At 39.7% G+C, this 23,725-nt stretch overlaps 1 protein-coding gene across 1 annotated transcript in view; it reads left to right on the forward strand.

Moving 5' to 3' along the window:
* srrm4 (serine/arginine repetitive matrix 4) overlaps positions 1-23,725 on the forward strand; it is a 64,135-nt gene that overhangs the window by 25,784 nt on the left and 14,626 nt on the right. Inside the window, exons 2-6 of the mRNA XM_034118476.1 lie at positions 10,866-11,000; positions 21,882-21,965; positions 22,074-22,154; positions 22,243-22,269; positions 22,506-22,556. Coding sequence (XP_033974367.1) covers positions 10,866-11,000; positions 21,882-21,965; positions 22,074-22,154; positions 22,243-22,269; positions 22,506-22,556 — 378 coding nt within the window. The remainder of the gene's footprint in view (positions 1-10,865; positions 11,001-21,881; positions 21,966-22,073; positions 22,155-22,242; positions 22,270-22,505; positions 22,557-23,725) is intronic.

Raw genomic sequence — 23,725 nt, forward strand, 5'->3', positions numbered from 1 at the left:
AATGTGTAAAGCTCATCAATATAAATTGTTGAGGGAATTAATTTACAGAGAATCAATTTATAGATAAATCATGAACCTTGAAATTAAAATAGAGAAAATAAAAGTTCCATCGTTACATCATTTCAGACTAATGTACTGTCAAAGCTTAATGCTGGTTGGATGTTACATTTGGAGCGAACTAGCGAAGACGTGATATTGCCTGGAGCCACTGTTACCTCCTAACGGGGGCTGAACAGCCATTACATCTTTGATGTCGGTTTCTATCATGCTGCCTTCCCATCATGCATTGTAAGGGAGAAGAGGTGGCCAATTTCGGGGCTGATCTGAGATGCCCAAAAATAATTTGTATGCATCCTTGCAATGTATTCTAATATGAGGAATGTGACAAAGAAATCTTTAAACCATCCACACACATTTGGGAGAAAAACCTCCAATGCTGGGGAGGGAATTCATGAGGTGATTTTCTCACCTATAAAAAAAGAAACAACACTCTGACATGAGCAGACTTGTTCCAGGGGACATGACAACCCGCAGAACACATTTACAATGGCAGCTACAAAACTGGATTAGTTTCATGGCAACATAAGTGTTCAGTAGTCAGATACCTTAGATCACACTTTCCCTAAGAGTGAAGCTTTGATTTTATTTGTATTTAGAAAAGATGGCAGCTTCAGTAAAGTGATTACATATTTTGCGTATGTGCCTAATTGATTTGGCCTGCTTGATTTCAAGTTTGTGTTTTGTAAAAATCTCTTTACATCAAAAACACTTCCACAAAAGTATCCTCTTTGCATTGAAATGTCATAAGTGCCTTGAGAGTCGGCCTTGTGAGGAAAGTGTTTGATCTGCTTTGTGCGGGTATAATTGCTTTCTTTCTTCCATTGGGAGTGATTAAGTTGTTCTTGACATGAGTGTGAAATTTGGATAAACACTCTCAGTGTAAATTAAAGAAAAATGCCTTGGGACCACCCTGTTTGGGTTTTAATTGTTGCAGTAGATCACCTCTTTCCCTGGTAATTATCTCAACTATCATCACTCCTTTAATAATGATAATCAATTGTTCCTGGTGGCTCTGAAAGGGATAATGAAAAGTTCATTAGCCTTCCTGAACCTCACAAGTGGCGGGAGAACTCATAAATCATCTGTGAAAATAGGGAGAAAAATAATCTACACTTTACTGTCACTTACAGACATTTCTCTTGAGAGGACGAAGGTCATGCCAGACTCTCCTCAGTCTCCATTATCAGCTCTGAAAGCCTTGACGTGTTTACAAGCTTGTAACTTAGAACAGAGCTCTTAAAGTGCTAATGTGTGCAATTTGGCAACTGAGGGCCACTCCACTGTAAAGAGGAACGACACTGAGGAAATGTTTTTCCAATTATATGTGAAAGCAAAGTTTCTCCGTCAAGAGTTCTTCAGTTAATTTCAGTCATTGTTGAATCAGGGTGCGTACGGGTGCTGGAAATCCTTGAAAATGCTTGAAATTGTACGAGGTGTTTTCAAGGTTTGAAAAGTGCTTGAATTTTGGGAATGGTGCTTGAATTTGGGATAAAGTGCTTGAAATTGTAAATGCTTTACTTCGCTTTTTAGATTAAAAGAAAATAAAGAAGTCGGAGCGCGCTTAATTGCTTCGCTTTTACATAAAACAGCTCCGCTCCGGCCTTCCCGCGCAATGCGCGTGACCGGCAAGTGTTTTTGTTACGTGTGTGACCTGGGGCCTCATTTATAAAGGGATATACGCTCAAAAAATGGCGTACGCCAGTTTCTACGCAATGTTTGCGATTTATAAAATACTAACTTGACGGGAAAATGTGCTGTCCTCCACGCAAACTCTAACCCATGCGTACGCACTAAGCACACAAACGGGAGAGACGAGAAACTGCGACACCGTTGGCAGAAGGAAGAATGGAGAGAAATATGTGGAAATAATACCATAAATAAAATGTTACCTCTCATTTATCAAATATGAAGAATTCATTTTCAAACATTGATTAAAGCCAATCTTTAAATGATTAAACAAACGCCTGTTTGAGACTCCTCAGTGCACACAAAAACATAACTTGGAGAAATAAATAAATACGGATATGCTATTTAAAACCACCTCGAATATGTTGTGTTAATGTTATGAAATGTTTTCTCATAAATGATGCGGTAAGCAGGAGGACAGAATAACGTCTAAACTGACGCCGTTTTGCATTTCTATAGGTTGTAGATACGAGCATGGTTTTATATACTATCACGTTTAATCGTGTTTTATGCCGTTTGCCAAGACTTGATAAGTCGCTCGTAAAACACAGGAGGTATGGAAACTAAGAACACCATATGTGGTAAATTGTACAGCTAATATAACACAACACATTAGTTGTATTTCCTTTAACAGGTGGATTATGGATATATAGTTGCTGATCGACAGCTGGAACACGAAACCACCAAATACAACAAAAATAATTCAGATCCAGTCGTCATGACTCCACTCCGGAGGGATTCCCGATCATTTCTTACAGTTTCTCATCAAGGGGGTGTCTCCTGTCCCCGGGACAAACACACTGCCTGAGGAAGGTTATGTGTATTTTTTTTGTCATTAACTTTTTTCGGACCACTTATTTATTTATTTTGGTGACGATCCGACCTCCATGCTGCTACTCTGGTTCAAACTGCATCCACCAAACAATATGATTTATCTCGACCTCCCCACAATAACCAAAATCTGACACGGTGTGAGATGTCTTTTTTAGCTGTTCTATCGTAATTTCCTGCGATCTTCTTCATGCAGTCAGTCAAAATGAATGAATGAATGGGCGTTTCTTTGACTATGTATAGGCAAATATGGGCGTTACGAGTCGATTGTGATTTATCAAGGGAAACAGGCGTAGGGAGTGCCGTACGCACTTCCCTCGCCGGTACGCAATGTTTTGTGAATCGGAAAATGGCGGAACATTTCTGTACCTATTTTTGTGCTTTGTACTACGTAAGCAACCTTCCTACGTCAATCCTACGCAAGGCGTTATAAATGAGGCCCCAGGGGCCTCATTTATAAAGGGATATACGCTCAAAAAATGGCGTACGCCAGTTTCTACGCAATGTTTGCGATTTATAAAATACTAACTTGACGGGAAAATGTGCTGTCCTCCACGCAAACTCTAACCCATGCGTACGCACTAAGCACACAAACGGGAGAGACGAGAAACTGCGACACCGTTGGCAGAAGGAAGAATGGAGAGAAATATGTGGAAATAATACCATAAATAAAATGTTACCTCTCATTTATCATAATGAAGAATTCATTTTCAAATATTGATTAAAGCCAATCTTTAAATGATTAAACAAACGCCTGTTTGAGACTCCTCAGTGCACACAAAAACATAACTTGGAGAAATAAATAAATACGGATATGCTATTTAAAACCACCTCGAATATGTTGTGTTAATGTTATGAAATGTTTTCTCATAAATGATGCGGTAAGCAGGAGGACAGAATTACGTCTAAACTGACGCCGTTTTGCATTTCTATAGGTTGTAGATACGAGCATGGTTTTATATACTATCACGTTTAATCGTGTTTTATGCCGTTTGCCAAGACTTGATAAGTCGCTCGTAAAACACAGGAGGTATGGAAACTAAGAACACCATATGTGGTAAATTGTACAGCTAATATAACACAACACATTGTATTTCCTTTAACTGGTGGATTATGGATATATAGTTGCTGATCGACAGCTGGAACACAAACCACCAAATACAACAAAAATAATTCAGATCCAGTCGTCATGACTACACTCCGGAGGGATTCCCCGATCATTTCTTACAGTTTCTCATCAAGGGGGTGTCTCCTGTCCCCGGGACAAACACACTGCCTGAGGAAGGTTATGTGTATTTTTTTTGTCATTAAATTTTTTCGGACCACTTATTTATTTATTTTGGTGACGATCCGACCTCCATGCTGCTACTCTGGTTCAAACTGCATCCACCAAACAATATGATTTATCTCGACCTCCCCACAATAACCAAAATCTGACACGGTGTGAGATGTCTTTTTTAGCTGTTCTATCGTAATTTCCTGCGATCTTCTTCATGCAGTCAGTCAGAATGAATGAATGAATGGGCGTTTCTTTGACTATGTATAGGCAAATATGGGCGTTACGAGTCGATTGTGATTTATCAAGGGAAACAGGCGTAGGGAGTGCCGTACGCACTTCCCTCGCCGGTACGCAATGTTTTGTGAATCGGAAAATGGCTGAAAATTTATGTACCTATTTTTGTGCTTTGTACTACGTAAGCAACCTTCCTACGTCAATCCTACGCAAGGCGTTATAAATGAGGCCCCTGGGCATTCTGATGAGAGTGATAGATGACAGTATGCCAGGAGGTTGCCGTTTCAACGAGCGTTGGCTAGCAGAAGACAAATACAAGCCATGGCTAAGACGAGGGTCAAGCGAAGCCCAAGAGTAGCCTCCTGCAAAGTGTGCAACAATAACGATGCGAGAGTCTGCACTGACGCCACACACCACACGAAAGGTACGCCATAGTAGAGCATTTTAGATTAGGCTATCGTTGCATGTAAAATACATGACACTTTTCTCTGTGCGCTGCAAAACAAGCTCGCCAAAATGGCTTCACTAGTCTGGCAGTATTTTAAGTGTCCGAAAATGACAATAAAATAGCGGTATGCAACGTGTGTGTGAAGCAGAAATCCTGCAGCTCCACCCGCTGTGACGGACCGGTGAGCGGAGCAGAACACACATTAAGAGTTAGACCTAACACACTTAGCTATTTTATCTACCTCTGGAACAAGCTAAACTAGTTATAAATATATTTATTCTTCACTGTCGGGTCGCTCATTACTGGATCAGTGAGCTGCAGGAGATACTGACGGGCTGTCAGGAGAGAGAGAGAGGGGGAGAGAGGAAAAGAGAGCGATATCGGTATCGGCCGATACTGATTCCGGAGATCGGCTCCAAAATTGGCGATCGGAGCATCCCTAATAATTGTATATGATATGTTTTATAATGATTGATCATGAAAGTGTTATCAAAGCTGGTAAAGTTGCAGCTAGTTTGAATGACTTTGTATACTACAGAGTAGCTTGTGAATTTACTCCAGGTGGAACTAAAGTCTGATTTAACACTTGATTATAGTTCACATCATTCATCCACATCTGTAAAGTAACTAAAGGTATTAAATACATGTAGTGGAGTCAAAGTACACCATTTACCTCTGACTTGTGTTTACTGCCAACCTAAAAGTACCTCAAAAATAGTAATCTATAATATATTGAAAAGTTATTTGGCTGATTGTTTTATATTGGCTCAGCCAGGTTATATGGGATGCCCAGTCTACGTACAGATGGGTCACACATTTTGAAATATTAAACTTAGTTTTCTTTTCTAACATTTTTAATTTTTCATCCTCATGTAAAATGCTATTATGAAACACACATTTGGTTGTTTATAGCATAAAGAACATCTGATTTAATGTGAGGTAGGGAAATAATCATTTGAGTATAAGTATGTGTATATAAATATGTAATTTACAACAGCTGTAAGATGCTTGAAAAGCTTGAAAATGCACCTTGAAAATGCTTGAAAAGTGCTTGAATTTGACTTTGGAAAAGGTGTAAGAACCCTGTTGAATTAACCAAAACATGATTTTTGTTTTCTTCTTAATTAAGGTTGAAATCATGTGCTTTTTCAATGTAGAATAAAAAAGCAATTCTGGACTGAAGTTTTCCTTTTCTTTTGATCCTTCTCAAAGTTGACGTATCATCCATTGATCGCCTGATGTTGTTTTCCTGTTGTTGCTTTTGGGTTAGCTGTATTGATCCTTCCATGTATGTCCCCTGTCTTGTTTGCCACAGTTTGTTATTCCCCTTCTCTATTAGGTTTAGGTCTTCTCAGCAATCTGCAGGAAGATGTAGGGATGGCATGGCAACTAAAATGACCCTCAGTTTAGGATTTTAAAATAAAGTCACCAAAAACAAAAGTCACTTAACAAACATCAAAATGTTTTTCTCAACCCATTAGAAAAGTGTCTAGAAGAAAAAATCGAGTTAAATAAGCATTCTTAAATGGCATTAGAAATTAGCAATTATCATTTTAATGGTTCATACTTTGGGGTTTAGATAATTAAAGTGATAAGAAATAAATACTTCTTACATTTAGCAAGAAAGTATTCTTTTCAATTTTTTATTTACATTTACATTAAATGTGGAAGTGGATCCGAATCACGGGGCGGATATGCTCTTTATTTTTCCCTCATTGAAATGGCCTTGGTGTAAGTCTCTGCAAGTGCCCTTCTAGCAAAAGTGAAAGACTCTCTGACCCTGAAAAATCCCTCGGTAAAGAAAAATCAATGTGCGGTTTCACTTTTAATAAGTTATGTCCACACTACAGTAATGTAATGTCCCAAGCAAATATAGCTTCATTTTAAATAAATAGTGCAGGATAAGAAAATCAACACCACTCTCATGGCTGTATGGTTCATATGAAGCAACTGCCAGCAGCAGGAAGTTAATTTACTAAGGTGAAACAGCTATTCATGCTCTCCAATGGTATCAACATTGGAATACCAGCATTTCTAGAGCTTACTAATTATCATTTTATACAGAAATTGTTATATGTGTGCAACACATTTATAAAAAATTGCAGTGTTATTAATGGTTATGTACTAGACCATTTCTTGGCTGGGCACAGAGATTAAGTCGAGTTGAAATTGTGTGGATAATCCAGCATGCACTGGTGCAGACATGTCTAATCAAACAAAAATAATTGTGCTAAATAGACCCTAGAAGCAAAGTATGTGATAGTACACTGAATTACGCTGAGACGGCAGAACACAACAAAGTGGATTTGTCTTGTTGTGTTTTCAGGGACAGATCGAATCACAGAAAATGTACAAATGCCCCTCTCGTGCCTCTTAAATCTATCTGGTAAGATCTTGTTCTGTCACAGTGAGGTGTTTATAGACATAAGGGTTAGAAGGAAAAGGTTGCATTTGAGTGCTGTGTGTGTTGTGGTGTGGATTGATCCTCCAGCTCTGCACACACTCAAACGTACCCAGAAGGCCTCCTGAAGCAAACTGTCAGGTGTTTTTTCTTCCCACGCTTGGAGTAAACACTTGATTTGAAAAAGCCGAGTGCAGATGAAAACATGTTTTGCAGAATGTAATTGAAGGCAGCTGATATTGCAATCTGTGTTAATCGCATGGTGTGATTTTGACACGGTTTTAATGCAAACACCGTAGCTGTGCAGCACTGTTTTGCTGGTTTGTTTAATGGCTGCCTTGCATGCTTCTTTGCTTCGTGCACACCTGTACAATGTCAGCTGGTGTTGTGAGTTTGAGCCTTCCGACATAAAGCCATGCAGTGTTGTGTAAAGCAGCTGGCAGATTACAGAGCAGCTCCTGGCAGATATTGTAGCAGTTTATCTCAATTTAACATCGTAAATGGGCTGTGGACAATGAAACTGTACACAAACTGTGATGATCCTCCCGTGGACCTGGCAGTCGATGATGGTCTATGAATATATCAGCGCAGAGAAGTTCTCTTTTATCATCCTTTTTTTCTTGACCAACAGACCCATTGATAATGTTTCACATTTGTAATCCTGCACTGTTACCTGAAAACGACATCCACACACAATGAAATGCCTCAACTAACGATGTATTATCTATGAAATACTAAATGTTGCTCCATTTATCATTTTGGTCATTAAATTGTTTTCAGCCTCTCAAATATGGATAATTCCTGTGTAACTCAAAAGGTGCTTACTTTGTCAGACCAACAGTAATCCAAAGATCATTTGTTTACTAAATGAATGAATACATTGAAATGATGAAATGGAGCTAAAACATTTAGTAAATTAATAGATTAAACTAATTTGCACTAACACATATGTGGCACTAAAAAAATAGTGCTCTGGATGAAATTCACTTCAGGAATCACTGCAACAATCTATCCCACATTTAGAGGAGGATCTAAAAATCACATCCTCACTCTCTTTTACAAGAGTGCTCTCTTCCTGTTTGCAGTGTGCACCATCTGTCAGTATTTGTTACCCATCCACGTGCCAGCATACAGCAGCCCTGTATGACAGGGCCGAGAAGCCCCATGTTGAGAGGAGACAAAGACTTAAATGAGAGCTAGTCACCGCATGGTCACCCCTCTTAGCCTCCGGTGACAGAATTACTCATCGCCAAGGCAGTGGTGCTGAGGCATACATGTACAGTATGACACATGATGAGAGGAAAAGGTCACAAAGTCAAAAAGTGAGATGCTTCCAGAATCGGCTGCATGCAGTCAATGGTTTCAATGAGTGGCATTCCCATCATGCCTTATTTCAACAGGGAGTGTAATGGAGCTGATCCCAGCCTATGACTTTATTTCACCTGTGTTATGGTAAACAAATCCAGTCAGTATTTTGGAGGATTAGTGTCCACATAATTCTTCGTCATCAAGTACTGTCACTTAATCGGCTCAGTATTTGCTTTCATTTCAAGCTTTTTGCAAGTCTGGTGCTTTGAATTGTCCCTTTTTAAATACCTTCAACCACTGCCTGGTTATGAATGACTTTTTCAAAAAGGATTTTCCATGCTTGTGTGTGTTTGTTTGAACGCCTGTGTGTTAGTGTGTGTGACAGATACAAACAGTCCGAGATAAATCCTGGTGCTTATAGCTTGGAATGTTTGGGCCATAAATTGAGGGATATATATATATATATATATATAATCAAGGGAATGTGCATCCGTGATGGCCAAATCGATTTAATTTAGAACTTATCAAAAGCAGCTCTTACAGTGGCAGCAAATAAGAAAGATGCACAGAAGGGATGGCGGTTCAAGGAGCCTTGGCCACTTTACACTTCTGCTTTATTCAGGGATTTGAACGGAGCATTTGACAGCGCAAATGTTTCATCCTTTTTGTGTCAAGTATAATTACTTATATTCAGATCTTTGCAGGAAGTATTAGCAATGTCTTAGACATCAATATATTTGCCTAAATCCAGCCAAATACCTCCTTACATGAGGTCTGCTTCATAGCTGTGAATTTACAGTGATTCCGCAGAATTCTTGTGCTATGTTGGATTTTTTAGAATGCATCAGATGAGTAAATATATTCAGGAGTTTGGTGTTTTATTGGTCTGAATGACTCACCTAGTATAGAGCCAGGATTTCCTAGGAATAAAAAAATGACCTTGGTTTAACATGGTCTTTATATTCTACTTTGCTTTATTATTGCCGGATCGCAGTGAAGTAACGATCAAGTTGCACGGTTGTTGGTTTTGGTTATGCATTCAATATGCACCCCCACATATAAGAAACATAGGAATGTGGTTACACCTAAATGCAAATACAAGAGCAGTAGGGTAGCAGGAGAACATTAAATAGCTGAAATCAGGCAGTAGTGCTGCTGGGCCTATTATTGGGGTATGCAAATAAAGAGTGTGACAAAATCACTATATGAACCTCCTACTGTTAGCTGGGATTAGTCTAGAAAATAATTTCCCATTTTAGATGGTCACTGTTACAAAATAACTAATCAAATACCAATAAATTACTGCCTCGAGACATGGCAGACATGTATGATGCCGACCAATTAACCACAACTGTCGTGGAGTACACAGGTGATCGGAAAAGATAATTTAACCATATTCGCTGTTTGATCTGATGCCACCAACAACATTTTTTCCCCGTTCACTTTGCCATGTTAACATTTGTGCAGAAACACACACTCCGTTCCGACTAAAATGCAGCCTTAAGGAGCAGTATAGAAAATCGAACAGACCAATCGACTGTCTTAAATGATCAACCACTGTAAAAATAATTATAAATCAATCCTCAATTTGTCATCTCTAACAGCAATAATTCCATGCAACGATACATTGAATAATACTATCAAACTTGTATTCTCGTCTCTAACAAGCATTGGAGAACGTTTGCAAAGATCACCAGGACATTTGAAGGTTCCTTTCCCATCAGCCTCCTTCATCAGAGTAATCATCTTTATCTCCTTCATCACCTTCCAAACCCTTGGTCATGTTGGGGCACCCAGTCTGCCATTTTACATTATTAGTTCCGTGCCGGGGGCAATCCCCTACTATGTAGAGAATCAGAGGGAAGTGAAGGTGAGGAAGAAGGAAAGCGACGGCTCCTGCCTGCTCGTCTCTGGGGGAAGAGGAGGAGTAATCTCCGGCTCTGATTATCTTCTCATTACAATCAGACGGGAGCCACTCGAAGAAGAGGAGAATGTGTAATTACGCTCAAATCTCCCATGACTAAAACAGAGAATAATAGGCAGGGCTAGAACTGTGTGCTCACATCTAATCATTCAGTTTATTTAGTCATTTGTTCTGCAGCCACATTTGACTATGGATGAATATTTTGAACACCTGACTTAAAGCAGCATTGTTCGGAAGCCAGAAATTATTTACCTTGTTTTAAAAATTGCTTAAACCTTTTCTTTTTTATGCCTGCTTTAAAATAGACTGCTAACTAAAATTGTATAGCTCTGGTTTATCAGAAAAAACATTTGAAAGAGAACTTCAACCATACCAATAACCATGCATCGCATGTGGCTGCATCTGCACAAGATAGACAACACCCTTTACCAAAATGCAGGTTAACTGAAGCATGTAAATAACATTTCAATTGACACCTCGATTTGAATGGGAAATGGCTGCCCTCCAATTTTCCCAGAGAATGGCTGGCCGGGAGAAATGGAGGGGAATAAAATGCTTATCCAGTAGACCAGAGGGAATAAGGCTAACCAAGCATGCCAAAATCGTCCTCACTTTTGTATGATAGAGGCTTTAAGAAAAGTTCTCATGCGAAGGCAGAGCAAACAGTAATTCCATTTCTTTCCTTACCTCACAGCTTGGAGACAGCCGCCTGCCAGCCGCTCAAGACTGATGAGAGGAAAGCTGTGGACACCAGGGTGGACAGCTCGGACAGAAATGGCTGCATCAAAGGGAAAGGACGCAAACACCACAGTCATCGCAGGGCCCGGAGGTGAGTGAGAATCAATGATTTCAAAAAAGCACTTGAATACCATCAAGGAAGTTCTTCTGATCTTGAAATTCATCCCTTGAAGTTGTAGGATTGTTGATCATAATGAAACATTTCAGATGATGAATGGTTTGTGATGTTATTAGTTTTTTGGTTGATGCTTTTGTAGATATTGGCACTGATGATAAAGCAGTACACCAAAAACTCCTTGAGGGCTCGACTCTCGGTGAGAAAAACAGAGCTAATCTCTGTATTCTGGTTCGGGGAAAGTAAACAGTGTTATCAGCCCTGGCCCAGTGGAGAAATACAAACATGTTGTGAGGAATCCCACACTGTGTCATTCAGAACCTTTCTTTTCACCAGCACCTTAAACCAAAAGTCTCCTTCACACACTGAGAATAGTTTTCAGGCTTTTTTATTCTGAGGTGGGGAAAATCGATTCAGGCATTTTTCTCCTTTAAAAAGAAACCTCTCAATTAATCTGACACCTTCAAAGCCGTTGCAGTTACACACCAGGGGAGCAGACAGCGATATGTAAAACACGACGGAAGCCACATCGGAGGTGTTAGAGAGGATCATAAACATGAATCACTTCTCTTCGGATGAACTTTACCCAGCGGCTGCTTCTCTTTGTTTTTGAATTAGACAGCGAGTGCAGAGAACATACAGCCATGCGGACTTGTGATAATCATTTTTCTAGTTTGTGCGTGCAAGAAGAAACATCTGATAGAAGGAGCGCAGTGAGAAAGATTTATGGTGTTTGTTATCCTTGAAATAGAGCCTTCTTCTGCGATTTGAAGTTACACTGGAGCACTTCAGCTTTAAGTAGCAGTGAGATATGCAGAGTTGTTTTAACTTTACTGAGGAATCACAAGACATGTCTTCAGGAAAGTAGACCTGGTAACATCATTATCACCCGCCCAGCCAATGTCTTCCTATGAAAGGATATCAAGAGCATATCATAATCATATTTTAGTTACAAAAACATTCATTTAAATAGTTATTACACAGATACAATACCCTGCTTTTTTTGTACACTTTCCCATAAGCTTAATAAATATGTATCTATAATGAGGTTTCATACAGTAAAAGTGTTTTAGTCTTTTCAGAGTTTCGGCCTAGGCACTGTGCCCAACTATGTTGTGATGTTTAGTCTGATGTGTCTTAGTTGATTGATTTCTTATATTTCACCCTGAGGCCGCAAAAATCACGCATTGTTTTGTACACGTGACAAAAAAATGAATCAGAGAAAAAAGGTCTTCTTTTACATTTTGAGAATAAACTTGAACTTTCAGTCTAAGTGCCTTTTTTAGTAGATATAAATCAGAGGATGAGTATTTTCTATGTTATTTGTTTGAAAATATGGTCAAAATAAGAAAATAATAAAGTTATAATATTGAAAATAAAGTTGAAATGCTAAGAATAAACTTGACATTTCAAGATTAAAGTTAGAAAAAAGTCAAGTCAAGTTTCTTTAATCTGATATTATATAATATGATAGTAGTATACTGGATACTAGATGATCATGTACAACTGAAATCGCTGAAAGAGCTGCATTTTTTATGCATGACTATTGTCGGTTTGAAGGCAGCCTAAAAATTGTTAACTGAAGCCTACAGTACATTCAGCTGGTTGATTTTTATAATAGTCATTATCACAAAAATAATTCTTTGTATTTATTAAAGCACAACACATTAATTATTACAGAAGATGTCCTATTCAAAAAGGTCATCTTACAATAAAACAGTGAATATGTGTTATGTGATACTTTTTATGAAAAACCTTTCAATAAAATGTGTTTTAGGATGACATTTAAAGCAGAGACATTGTTGGCAGGGCTGTAGTAGAAGGCTGTTTCAGAGCCAAGGAGCCAACACAGCTTTCATCACACTTGGTTATTAACCTTGACTTTGGAATAGATAAATATCCGAAAATGCGGACCTCAGGGGAACAGAACAGGTTTGAAGTTTGGTTATATACTATCTTGCAAGAACATGCTGAGCCTTGATTTTGAATATTAGCACTTTAAAAGGAATTCTAAAACAGATTTTAGAGAATTGGGACTATACTGTTATAAATCCTCCAACTTCAATATTTTCTGACAATCACTACTTATCTAAATGGTGAACTTTGTCTATGGGACTGTCATCAAGAGCAATGGAAGGTTATTCAGTTACTGACTGTACAGTCAGGATCAAGCTTCAACAGCTACACAGAGGCATCTCTGGCTATAAACAGGGGTACACATAACTTTTTCAGAGAGTTACTCAGATGAGTACCAGGAGACAGGGTTTGGTACTCACCCCACACGAAGCGTGGTTTCAATAAATGTATTCCTCCTCACTGTCCTCCTCAGTGTCTTCCTCACTGTCCTCTATTTCCACTTCTTGCATGGTAAAGGATATTGCTGCAGATGCACCTCCCTGTCTCCATCCACAGGTCAACAGCTGGCTTTGGGTCAAATGTCTCTGTGGTCTTCTTTGACAGGTGAATGTGCATCAGGGCTGAGAGACGAGCATGTGACAGACGAGATCTATACTGGGTTTTTATTATGTTTAGATGTGAGAATCCCCTCTCACAAGCTGCACTGCTCAAATGCAGTGTAAGAGACAGTTTAAAGTGGACCTATCATGCTATATTTGAATAATATATTGTATGGCCATACCTATATAAAACATGTCTGTGAAGTTTTTTTTTCAAAATACCAAACAGATCATGCATTTTAGCCATGCCTTATTTCGCTCTATTTGCTCTTTTCCAGCCCTGTTTTTGCAAGGGCTGATTCTGTGAGAAGTCTTCTTCGCTGCTTTTGTGGCAGACTACAGTGCCACCTACAGGCCTGGCATATGTACTACAGCGTCTCCAGCGCTTTCGAACGGCAATGGCCGTGGCTGTCTCCTCCTGATAGGTGGAGAGTTGCCCATATAGGCGGAGCTCCTCGTTTCTGACGTCAGAGATATTTCAAATCTGTATCAGTCTGTATCAGATCCGTTGCAGCCCCGTTTTTAGAGATTTGGGTATGGAGGAAAAGAGAGAGGGTTGTGTTTTCTGACACTTTGTGAGTTCCCTGACACACCGGGGACACATATTCATGTATAAAAGACGTACAAAAGTGCATTTTGCATGATAGGTCCCCTTTAACTAATTTGTTGCTGCTGGATGCTGGAGTAAGCATCTGGATTACAATTTAATATTTGGTGCGAGTCATACACAGAGGAGGCAGCCAAGCGTTTTCCTGCTTGCTTTAAACACATCCATTCTCTCATAATAGTGTCTCTGTCAAGTTGCAAGGTGGCCTCATATTTCTGAAGAATGTTGCAAACGGTTGTGTTGCCAAAACTGTGAATTCCTTGCATTTCCTGAGGCCAAGTTGAAGGATCAAACACTAAGAAGTGATCACATGACTTGAGGGAGTCATATCTGATTTCAAACCCTTCAATTAACCCCCTGAGTATGTTTGTCTTGTCCCTGTCAGCATCATCATTAGAAACAGTGTGTGTCCTCCTGTAGTGGCCTTCAGCATCGAGCAGAAGTGTGAACTGTCCAATGGCCACCATGAGTTCATCCTTACATTCCCCAATGGTCAGTTTTTCCTTCTGAAACCTAATGGATGTGATCTTCAAAATGTTGCCAATGTCAAGCATGTTGGCCAGAAAACAGTGAAAACGCTCAGAGCATATATGCTTTAAGTCATTGTTATCACTTGTAGCCAGTTGCATTTTAATGGCTGGCAATAGTCTTGATATTTTTAACAGTGTTTCATGCCTCCACGCAGACCATCTGATATTGTGAAACTTACCCAGTTTCACAAAGGGGATCCCAAAGTCCGAAGTAAACTCTCCGTTGCTGGACACGGACACGATGTAAACGATCTCCTGCTCGGTTTTTGTGATGTCCTCAGATCCATCAAAAAGCAGCCCCCAAAGTTCAGCAGACTTCAACTTTAGTCTCAACTCCCCACTGATAGTTTGCGCAATGGTCTGCATAATCCGTGTCCCCCTTTCACATGAGTGATATGCGCCTCCGATATTTACTCCTAGCCGCTTCAGTAAAGGAATATCCTCAGTATAGGAAGACATAGGACGTGCATGTTTAGCTTTATGAAAGGCGAGGAGAAAAATATTACACAGGGCTTGCCATTGTTCTTCATTCAGCTTGCCTTGCCATCTAGCAAGTTGGTGGCTGGATAGTTCTTCATTAGCTTGTTTATTAGCAATAACTTGTGCCACATTAACATGCTCCTTGCTCTTTCATGTTTTTCAAACAAAGGGTGGTTGACATTTTTCGAGCCTGTATAAAACGTACCCGTTTTGTCTGCTAGATGTGGATGCGAGCGGCATATTTTGCACCACATTTCAGTGCGCTCATCATCGGCATCCAGCCACGGCACGTTTTGGAGCCACTTTTCAGAAAATAATCGTTTCTTCGGCTCTGGCTCGGTTTGTTGTTTCTTTGCAGGTGGCGAAACGCCAAAGTAGTTGCTCAGTGTTTTTTGTTTTTTCGACATGTCTACTCCATTGAATTTTTACATGAAACACGTGTAGGCCTCCACCAAATATGTTATGATTTGATCAGGTACGCAAAGGCGCGCAAAGGCGCGCAGTGACTCACGTGACGTTACGCATTCCACATTTAGGCCGCGCATGCATAGCTGCGTACCAGTTATGTGCACCCCTGGCTATAAACACATAATTAATTAATCAAAAATGACCAAGAACGAAATAAATTGTTTGTGTTTATTCATCTCCGTCTGGTAAAAAGTGGCTAATGAGGTGGATACACTTCCAAAGTCTTTGTCTCATTTACAAAGCACTGCAAGTGGCTGCCTGTGAAAACTCTCCTCTGTTGAGAAAGACATTTGTTCTTTGAATTGTTATCTTGCTAATTGGCCAGAAGCCGCCTTATTTAGCAGAGCAACCAATGTTAATTATAACATGAAACAGAACCAACTGACAGCAGCTCCCTTATAGACACTATAAGTTAGCTACAGTGTTTCAGAAAGCACGTGTTACCAACACATCTTTTAATAGAAAAAGTGACACTGAAATTAACCATTTGCGTTTAATTCTGTTCCCAGAAAAAGCTGTATTCCTCGACAACCCCACTAGAAACATAAGAAATTCAATATCCAAATGTACAATATATGGGCTTTGAGTGATGTATTTTTTATATAACAGCATATCTAAGATGCAGTTACAATTACAGTACTTCTGCATGATTGCGGGAAAAAGCAACATGTTTTCAGGAAAATAGACTGCATTGAGCATATTCTCATCAGGTGTCCCCTAAATCTCTTTTTTCCATACGCCATTGTTTCGCGCAATCACCATTCCCAGTGTAGCCAGCAATTGACTGTTCTCTCATTTTCCCTTTCATTCTCTCCACCTCATCAAAAGAAACGGTTTCTGCTGGCAAGAAAAAATGCAAATGCTTTCCTTGTGCTCTCTTCCTACAAGGCAAGAATGGTAGAAGTGTTAATGAGTGACAAAGTGTTCTCATTACCAGGAGAGGGTACTTGGGCTTGGTCGGTCTAATCAGCTCTAATGCATTTCAGTTCCTAATGCTCCCAAACTGCCGACTACACCAAGCAGGGCCATTTATTATAGAGAGACAGTCTTCTGCATCCAATGAAACAGGCAGATAGTCTCCAGAGCTCTGTAGTCGCATACATCAAGCGGGGGTGCAGTTTGTCCCTGTCCAGACCACTTCTGATCACACTCACCTGTAACTGTGACCTGCTGTTGTTTCGACGTAAAAGTCAAGTATTAAGAAAGTGCTTAAAGGGGCCCTGACATGCTGATTTTCAGGTTTCGTTATTGTTTAGTGCCTTTACCGTGACATGTTTCCATGCTCAAAAAGTTCAAAAAGGTCTTTATCCATCCCATACTGCCTGTGCTGCAGCACCTCTTTACCCCCTCTGTCTGAAACCAGAGCCCATGTCAGCCGGCCGGCTCTGTTGTGATTGGTCAACCGCTTAGAGATGTCCCGCCACTTAGCCTATTACGTACAATGTGTTGGAGCGCTAGTCAATAGAAGCACGAGTGTTACATAGTGATGTCACTATGTAAAGGGAAGTAAACCAAGGACTACACACAGGGCGTTTCAGGCAGGGGCGGACTGTGGAGGGAAACTTCCTCTGGAGGGAACTTTGGGATTTTAGCCTTTGCAAACCATTTACATGCACAAAAACCTATAGAACACACTACAGGGAAGGGACACCCCTCAAAAAGCATAATAGGCCCCCTTTTAAAAATGTCTGATACAGATATTATTTTCGTCAAAAATATTATTTAGATATTAATAATGTTAATTGAAACCACTTAAAATGAAGAACTTTATTAGTAAATTACAGTTTCCAATGTTTGTGTTATTCAAAAGAAATGTTGGCTTACTATAAAATCTCGAAGGACAGTTGCATCTCATTGATGCATGTTTAAATATAATTTTTTGCATAAATGTCATTCATCCAAATTCAAAGTAGCATTAATAGTAATTGTTTAGTTTACACGCATCGTTTCTCTAACTAAAGTCCGGGTTGCTAGTTGGTGTTTTTGTTTTTCAGTGGAGAAGAAAACAACTATACTTGTGTGTCACGAAGGAATCTATAAAAAAACTTGATTGATTGCCACTCCTGCGTGTCCTTGAATTCAGCTGAAGCTTCACCTTCCCCACGTCCTTGAGTCACGGTGGATGGCGGCAGATGTTTCTCGAGGAGGAGTCTGCTGCTTGCGTTCATTTGTCTAGCGCAAGGCTCTTTGTAAACACTTAATCTAAATGGCCCCAGAAACAACTGAGCCAATGAGAGCCATGCTACACTGCATACAGCAATTTAAGGGAGTGGTTAATATGTGGATTATCTTGAGTTCAATAAACCTCAGAAATGAGTCTCAAAAGTCATATTGATAATGGACCAACAGTCTCGAACACAAAGACATTACATTTAGAATTATATTAACATACAGGAGTGAGAGAAAAGCAGCAACTTATAACAATTGAAGAACCTGGATCCTGTGAATGTTTTTTGTTTTTGCTTGACCAAATAATTAACAATAATCATTACATTTAGTTCTTCAAAGAAGAGCTGCCAGGAAAAATATATATTTTTCTGATCTTCCCTATTTATTCCCGATTTATTTTTGAGAAAGATTTGATATGTCTAGTACTTGGGGATTGAGAAGATTGAAAGCTTGTTTCTCACTTGATGGAGGATCAAAACAAATCTGAGAGGCTTGGCTCAAAGCTGGTTGGAGTTTACAATACAAATGTAATAGTAAGTAGTGAAAGGAACTTGACGTTTAACAAATGAAAGGTTAAGGTTGACTTTCCTTGAGTTGCTAGTCACAAAGGCCCCTTCTGTGTGGACTGGAAATACGGATGCATTGTTCATTGGATAAGCTTCAATTATAAATCCATAAAACTCTTCTGTGTGCATGTAGCGATATATTTCTGTCTGTATCTGAGTAAATGCCAGTGCAGTAGTTTTAGTGCATCTTGTCTCCATGCCAACTCCCTCCTCTACCTTATTTACTACCCTACTATTAATGATGTTAACACTCCATCACTTCTACATTAATTCTACATCAATTCAGGTTCAACCTACACCAGACACCATTTCCTGATTTCCAAATGAAGCAAATGTTAAACCTCCTTATCAAAGGCAAGGTGAAGCTGCCGGAGTGAGTTGCATTCAACATGATGTTATTGTACATCTCTCCTTTACCCTGTACCACCCTACATGCTCGCTCACACCCACCTGTCTTTGCTTCTTATGAGATTCAGTTGGTCTGCACTTGAAAGGCTCACTCAGTGAACCTGTGGTGCTTCAAAGGCCCTCATCTCCCTTCGCACATCAGTCATTTTCAGAGAGAACATTAAGTGGACCTCTGGACAGCAGTCAAGCTGTTCAACAGATGGAATCAGACAAGTTTCGTTTCTTGGTAATGACTTGTGCAAAACGTGCCTTTTTGGAAAGGATTTGTTTGGACTGGTATTTTTGCGCCAAAAATTCATGCACACTTCCTTACACTTTTGGTGCGTCCGGAGAAATATACCTGCAGTGTCATAATTTGGTCACACAGCCAAGTCGCAGCTACTCAGATCCCAAATGCTCAGTGATCAATAAAAGTAAAACAGGTCTCTTAGTACTCTCTAAGTACCCATACTCAATTAAATTATAGAGAATCACTAAGATAAATAAAAACACTTTTCCTAACATAGTTTTTCTCACAAGAATCCAAAATGTTTTAATTATCAGGATAAAAAAAGCATATTATTAAACAATCAATTCTTACATTCATAAAGGTAATATTTTGAAGGGATTACTGCCCAAGTGTACATTGAACACAGTGAAAGATTACAGGTTATGTTTTGTACCGTAAATGTGTTGGTACAGTAGAAAATATACAATTATTACAGCCAATAGAAATGCACAACACAGATTCCAAGGCTTAAGCTATGGGCGCTGGCAGGGGATGGGGTGTATCACAGATCTATCTCCCCCTCTGAGAGAGGCCATGGTGTCATCAGCCTCAACTTCAGTGACGCTCACTGGCATGCGATCTGCTTTGTACTTTAAAACAGTCCCGATAGGATTTCATCATGCTGTTGTGATGGGATCATCGGGTATAGGACATTCAGCTCACAGATAATCTTGCTTGTGTTTGTTGTGAGAGGGAATCAGGATGCATTTGCGTGCAGTTGTGTGATGCCAGCCATGAGTCATGTGGATTATTTTACCCCACTCATTCTGTGAGGGTTATTTGCCTGAAAATAATTTAGGAAAAACATTTTTGTATGACATGAAAGGTATAGAAAACTGTAGAAAAGTAAGCAACTTTTACACTGGAGTATCACATGTAAAAATTGGTAAATAACTTATAATATATTGCCTCCAGCAAGGGCTATGGCACAAAAACTCATTTTCACAATTCTCTTTAGTTGCGCTCATAGCCTTGAAAAGTGAAATTTGAAATGGACAAAGAACCACTATTAACCTAAATACTTGGTTCCAATTTAGGTATTTTGTAATACTTTGAGCACCACCACAGGATCGTCAACCCTGTTGCCTGGAAAGCAGGTCAAGGTTCAAGGTTCTTTATTGTCAATCTGACATAGCTACAGAGTAATTATGCAGTTGAAAATCTTATGTCACAGGCTTCTCCAACAATGCAACATAATAACATAACATAATAACAATAAGAGCATGAGCAATACAAAAATAATAATAGTTATAAAAATGAAATAAAGTTATGATGTGGAATAGTGCAGTATGAGTCTATATACAAGTTATTGGAATGATATATATATATTAGGTATTAGATACATACTACTGAGTAGCAGTTGAATGTTTGAAGTTGTTTCAACAGTTCAATTTTTTAACAGTCTCACTGCCCGCGGGAAGAAACTGTCTCCGAATCTTCTTGTCCTTGCCAGGATGCTGCGGTAACGTCTGCCAGACGGCAACAGAAAGAACAGTTTGTGGCTGGGGTGATGGGGGTCTTTGATAATCCGTAGTGATTTCTTCCTGAGCCGCTGGGAGTAAAGGTCCTCCATGGATGGCAGCTCCGTCCTGGTGATGTGCTGTGCAGTTTTCACCACCCTCTGTAAAGCCTTACGATCGAGGTCGGTGCAGCTGCCGTACCAGGCCGTCATGCTGCCAGTGAGGATACTCTCTATCGTGCACCTGTAGAAGTTGCAGAGTATCCTGGAATCCATTTTGAACCTCCTCAACCTGCGGAGGAAGAAGAGCCGCTGTCGAGCTTTCTTGGTGATGGTGGTGGTGTGAAGAGACCATGTCAGGTCCTCAGTGATGTGGACCCCAAGGAACCTGAAGCTTTTGACTCTCTCCACCGTAGTCCCATTGATGGCGATGGGGGCGTGTCCCTCTCCCTGCTGCTTCCTGTAGTCCACAATCAGCTCCTTTGTTTTGCTGATGTTGAGATGGAGGTTGTTATCCTGGCACCAAGATGTCAGGTTTTCGACCTCCTCTCTGTACGCCGTCTCGTCATCGTCTGTGATCTGGCCGATGACGGTCGTGTCATCAGCAAACTTCACGATGGTGTTGGAGCTGTGTGTGGCCACGCAGTCGTGGGTGAACAGGGAGTAGAGGAGAGGGCTGAGCACGCAGCCTTGAGGGGCACCGGTGTTGTCAACCTTGAAGTTTAGCCTCAGTTTATGGTTGCTGGTGTGGCAGCCCAGGTCGATGAGGGAGGGGTAAATGTTGTCAGATTGAGGAAAAAATTCACCAGGAGAGTTTTCTTGACTAATAGAATGAATTCTGGGGGTTGGAGCTTAGACTTTCCGACTTTCAATTTTAAGGACCACCCTACGTGAGGCTAAACTTCAAGGTTGATGAGGGAGGGGTAAATGCTGTTGGAATTTGAATAAAATTCACCAGGAGAGTTTTCTTGACTATCATAACGAATTCCGGTGGTTGGAGCTTATAATAAATGAATTCTAAAATGTACATGGCACTAAGGACCACCCTACTCTGTATGTATGTACTTATCTTTGGCATTGCATTTAAATTGCGAGCTCTAGAATTGTCCAATATGGACCTATTTCCCATGAACACTGGGCTGTTGAGAATCCATTAACCTCTGTTGTATAAGGTGGAGGAAGAAATATCAGAGACGGATACCCCAACTTGGCAAATAAAACTGAAACTATCTGTGTTGGTAGATAATACAAGAGGGAAGCAAAAAGTAACTTTTCTAAATTGAGTGGAATAACCTTTTAACTCTCAGCAAACGCAATATATTCTGTAAATAAAATTCCAAAAGTCCAAACATTGGAAGAAATATTAGAATCTCTGCGGCTGCTGAGATTTCCCATTTCATATCACTGAAGACTGACGTGCCCCCTCTGTTCTGTCTCTGCTCGCAGCCCCTCCTTTGATGAGGAGCTCTCCCCTCGGCCCAAGGGGAAGAAGAAAAAGCGAAAGTCCGAGCGTAAGAGGAAAAGGAAAAGGTCAGTTCCCAAAATGATATGACTCTGAACTAAACAAACTAAGAAAATGTGTACAGGAAGAAGCTTGGTTCTCTCTATAGTTCATGTTTATTTGTTCTCCGGCTTTAGGTCTCCTTCCTACAGCCTGTCCCCGCTGAGGAAGAAGAAAAAGAAGAAGAAGAAGAGCTCCAAGAAAAGCAAACGGCATAGGTAGTTCTTGCTTTCTACAACAATATTGGAAATATGGCATGACATTTATTTTAAGATAACTGAAATCCTCTTTTTTCCCCTGTTCCAGGTATACCTCCAAAAAGTCAAAGCACAGGTATGTGTTTGATTAAAAATGTATGCCTTTCAAATGGTTAAATATTCATTTGAAAGAGCAAAATGTAAAATGTAAACCTGGATTCATTTGTGTCATAAAGTAGTTCATATTTAGCTTCTGCTTTCGGTAAGATTTCCAACTGAAAAGCCAATTCCTTTCATGTGAGTAAGAAAGCAGGCTGCTTGTGTAGGCTTTATACGCCTCGCTCTTAAATCTATTATTTTTCTTCCCACCAGCTCTTCAAGTTTAAAACATAAGAGGAAGGATGAGCGCAAGCACAAGAAAAGGTCAGTCTGTGATTGTTGCATTAGAATCATGTACTCTCTAAATCCTACACAACTTTTTTGATTCCCTCAGCCTCCTTTTCCTCCTCCATGGTAAGCCCATGGCCAGTGTATGTTTTGGTTATTGGATTTTCTTTTCACAAATGGATATTCAAAAACAAAACACGACTGGATATTTAATTTTCGCTTTAAAATTGAAAAACAAGGCGTTTTTCTTTATCATGGTCAAAAAGTGATTTACTAAACTTAAAAAAACGGGATGATTTTCATTTTCTACTTCTCAAAACAAAAAATAAAATCACTAGAAAACAGAAACAAAAAAACTACAGTTTTTTCATATTCTGCTACCAGAAGTTACCTTACAAAATAAGAGCGCAGATGAGGTCAGAATCCGTGTATCTACGGTCCATTTGTTTTTCTTTATTAAACAAGTAAACGGAAGAGCGTCTGCAAGGCGTTTTTCCTTTTTGCTTTTTACCTTACCTTGGTCAAATGGTCCTTGGAGCGAGGGGCGGGGCGGAACTCACAGAAGTGATTTCAAAACAAAAGCACTCGTATGCTAAAATCACACTTTGAATCACTACAGTATCCTGTTAAAGGAACGGTGATTATTATAAACAAGGGGCATTTAGACACACTTTAAGCCCAGAAAACGAATGTTATTAAGGGCTGTAAAAATAATAAGCCTATGTCTAAAATGGACAACATTGTTAGGAGATTTAAACTACAGGCCTACAGCGATTCTGCACTGCGGTCAACTCAACCGCCTCTCGAGTTTTTTCAAATCAGCTGCTCTTCATTTCTTTCCTGCTATATTTGACGAGTGATACAAATATTTTTTACCACAACTTCTTAAGGAAACTGACACTGTTGGACTCGGTACTAGTTTGACTTCTACCAGAAATAAAATGAAATACTTTTACTGTGTACTTTGTGAGTAATCTGTCAAAGTCCCCTCCATACATAATGCATGTTTTTCTGCTATCTTTGATGAATGATAAAAATACAATTTTTACATTAGTTCTTAATGAAATTGATACTGTTGGACTTTGTATTAGTTAGCCTACTACTTACAATACATTGAAGTACTTTTACTGTGTATTTTTTGAGAAATACTCTGTCAAAGTCACCTACTGATAACAAAATCAAGCCACTTCGGCTAAGTTTGATGA

The sequence above is a fragment of the Trematomus bernacchii genome, unplaced genomic scaffold (genome assembly GCF_902827165.1).
Source record: "Trematomus bernacchii unplaced genomic scaffold, fTreBer1.1, whole genome shotgun sequence".
NCBI classification, from domain to species: domain Eukaryota; kingdom Metazoa; phylum Chordata; class Actinopteri; order Perciformes; family Nototheniidae; genus Trematomus; species Trematomus bernacchii.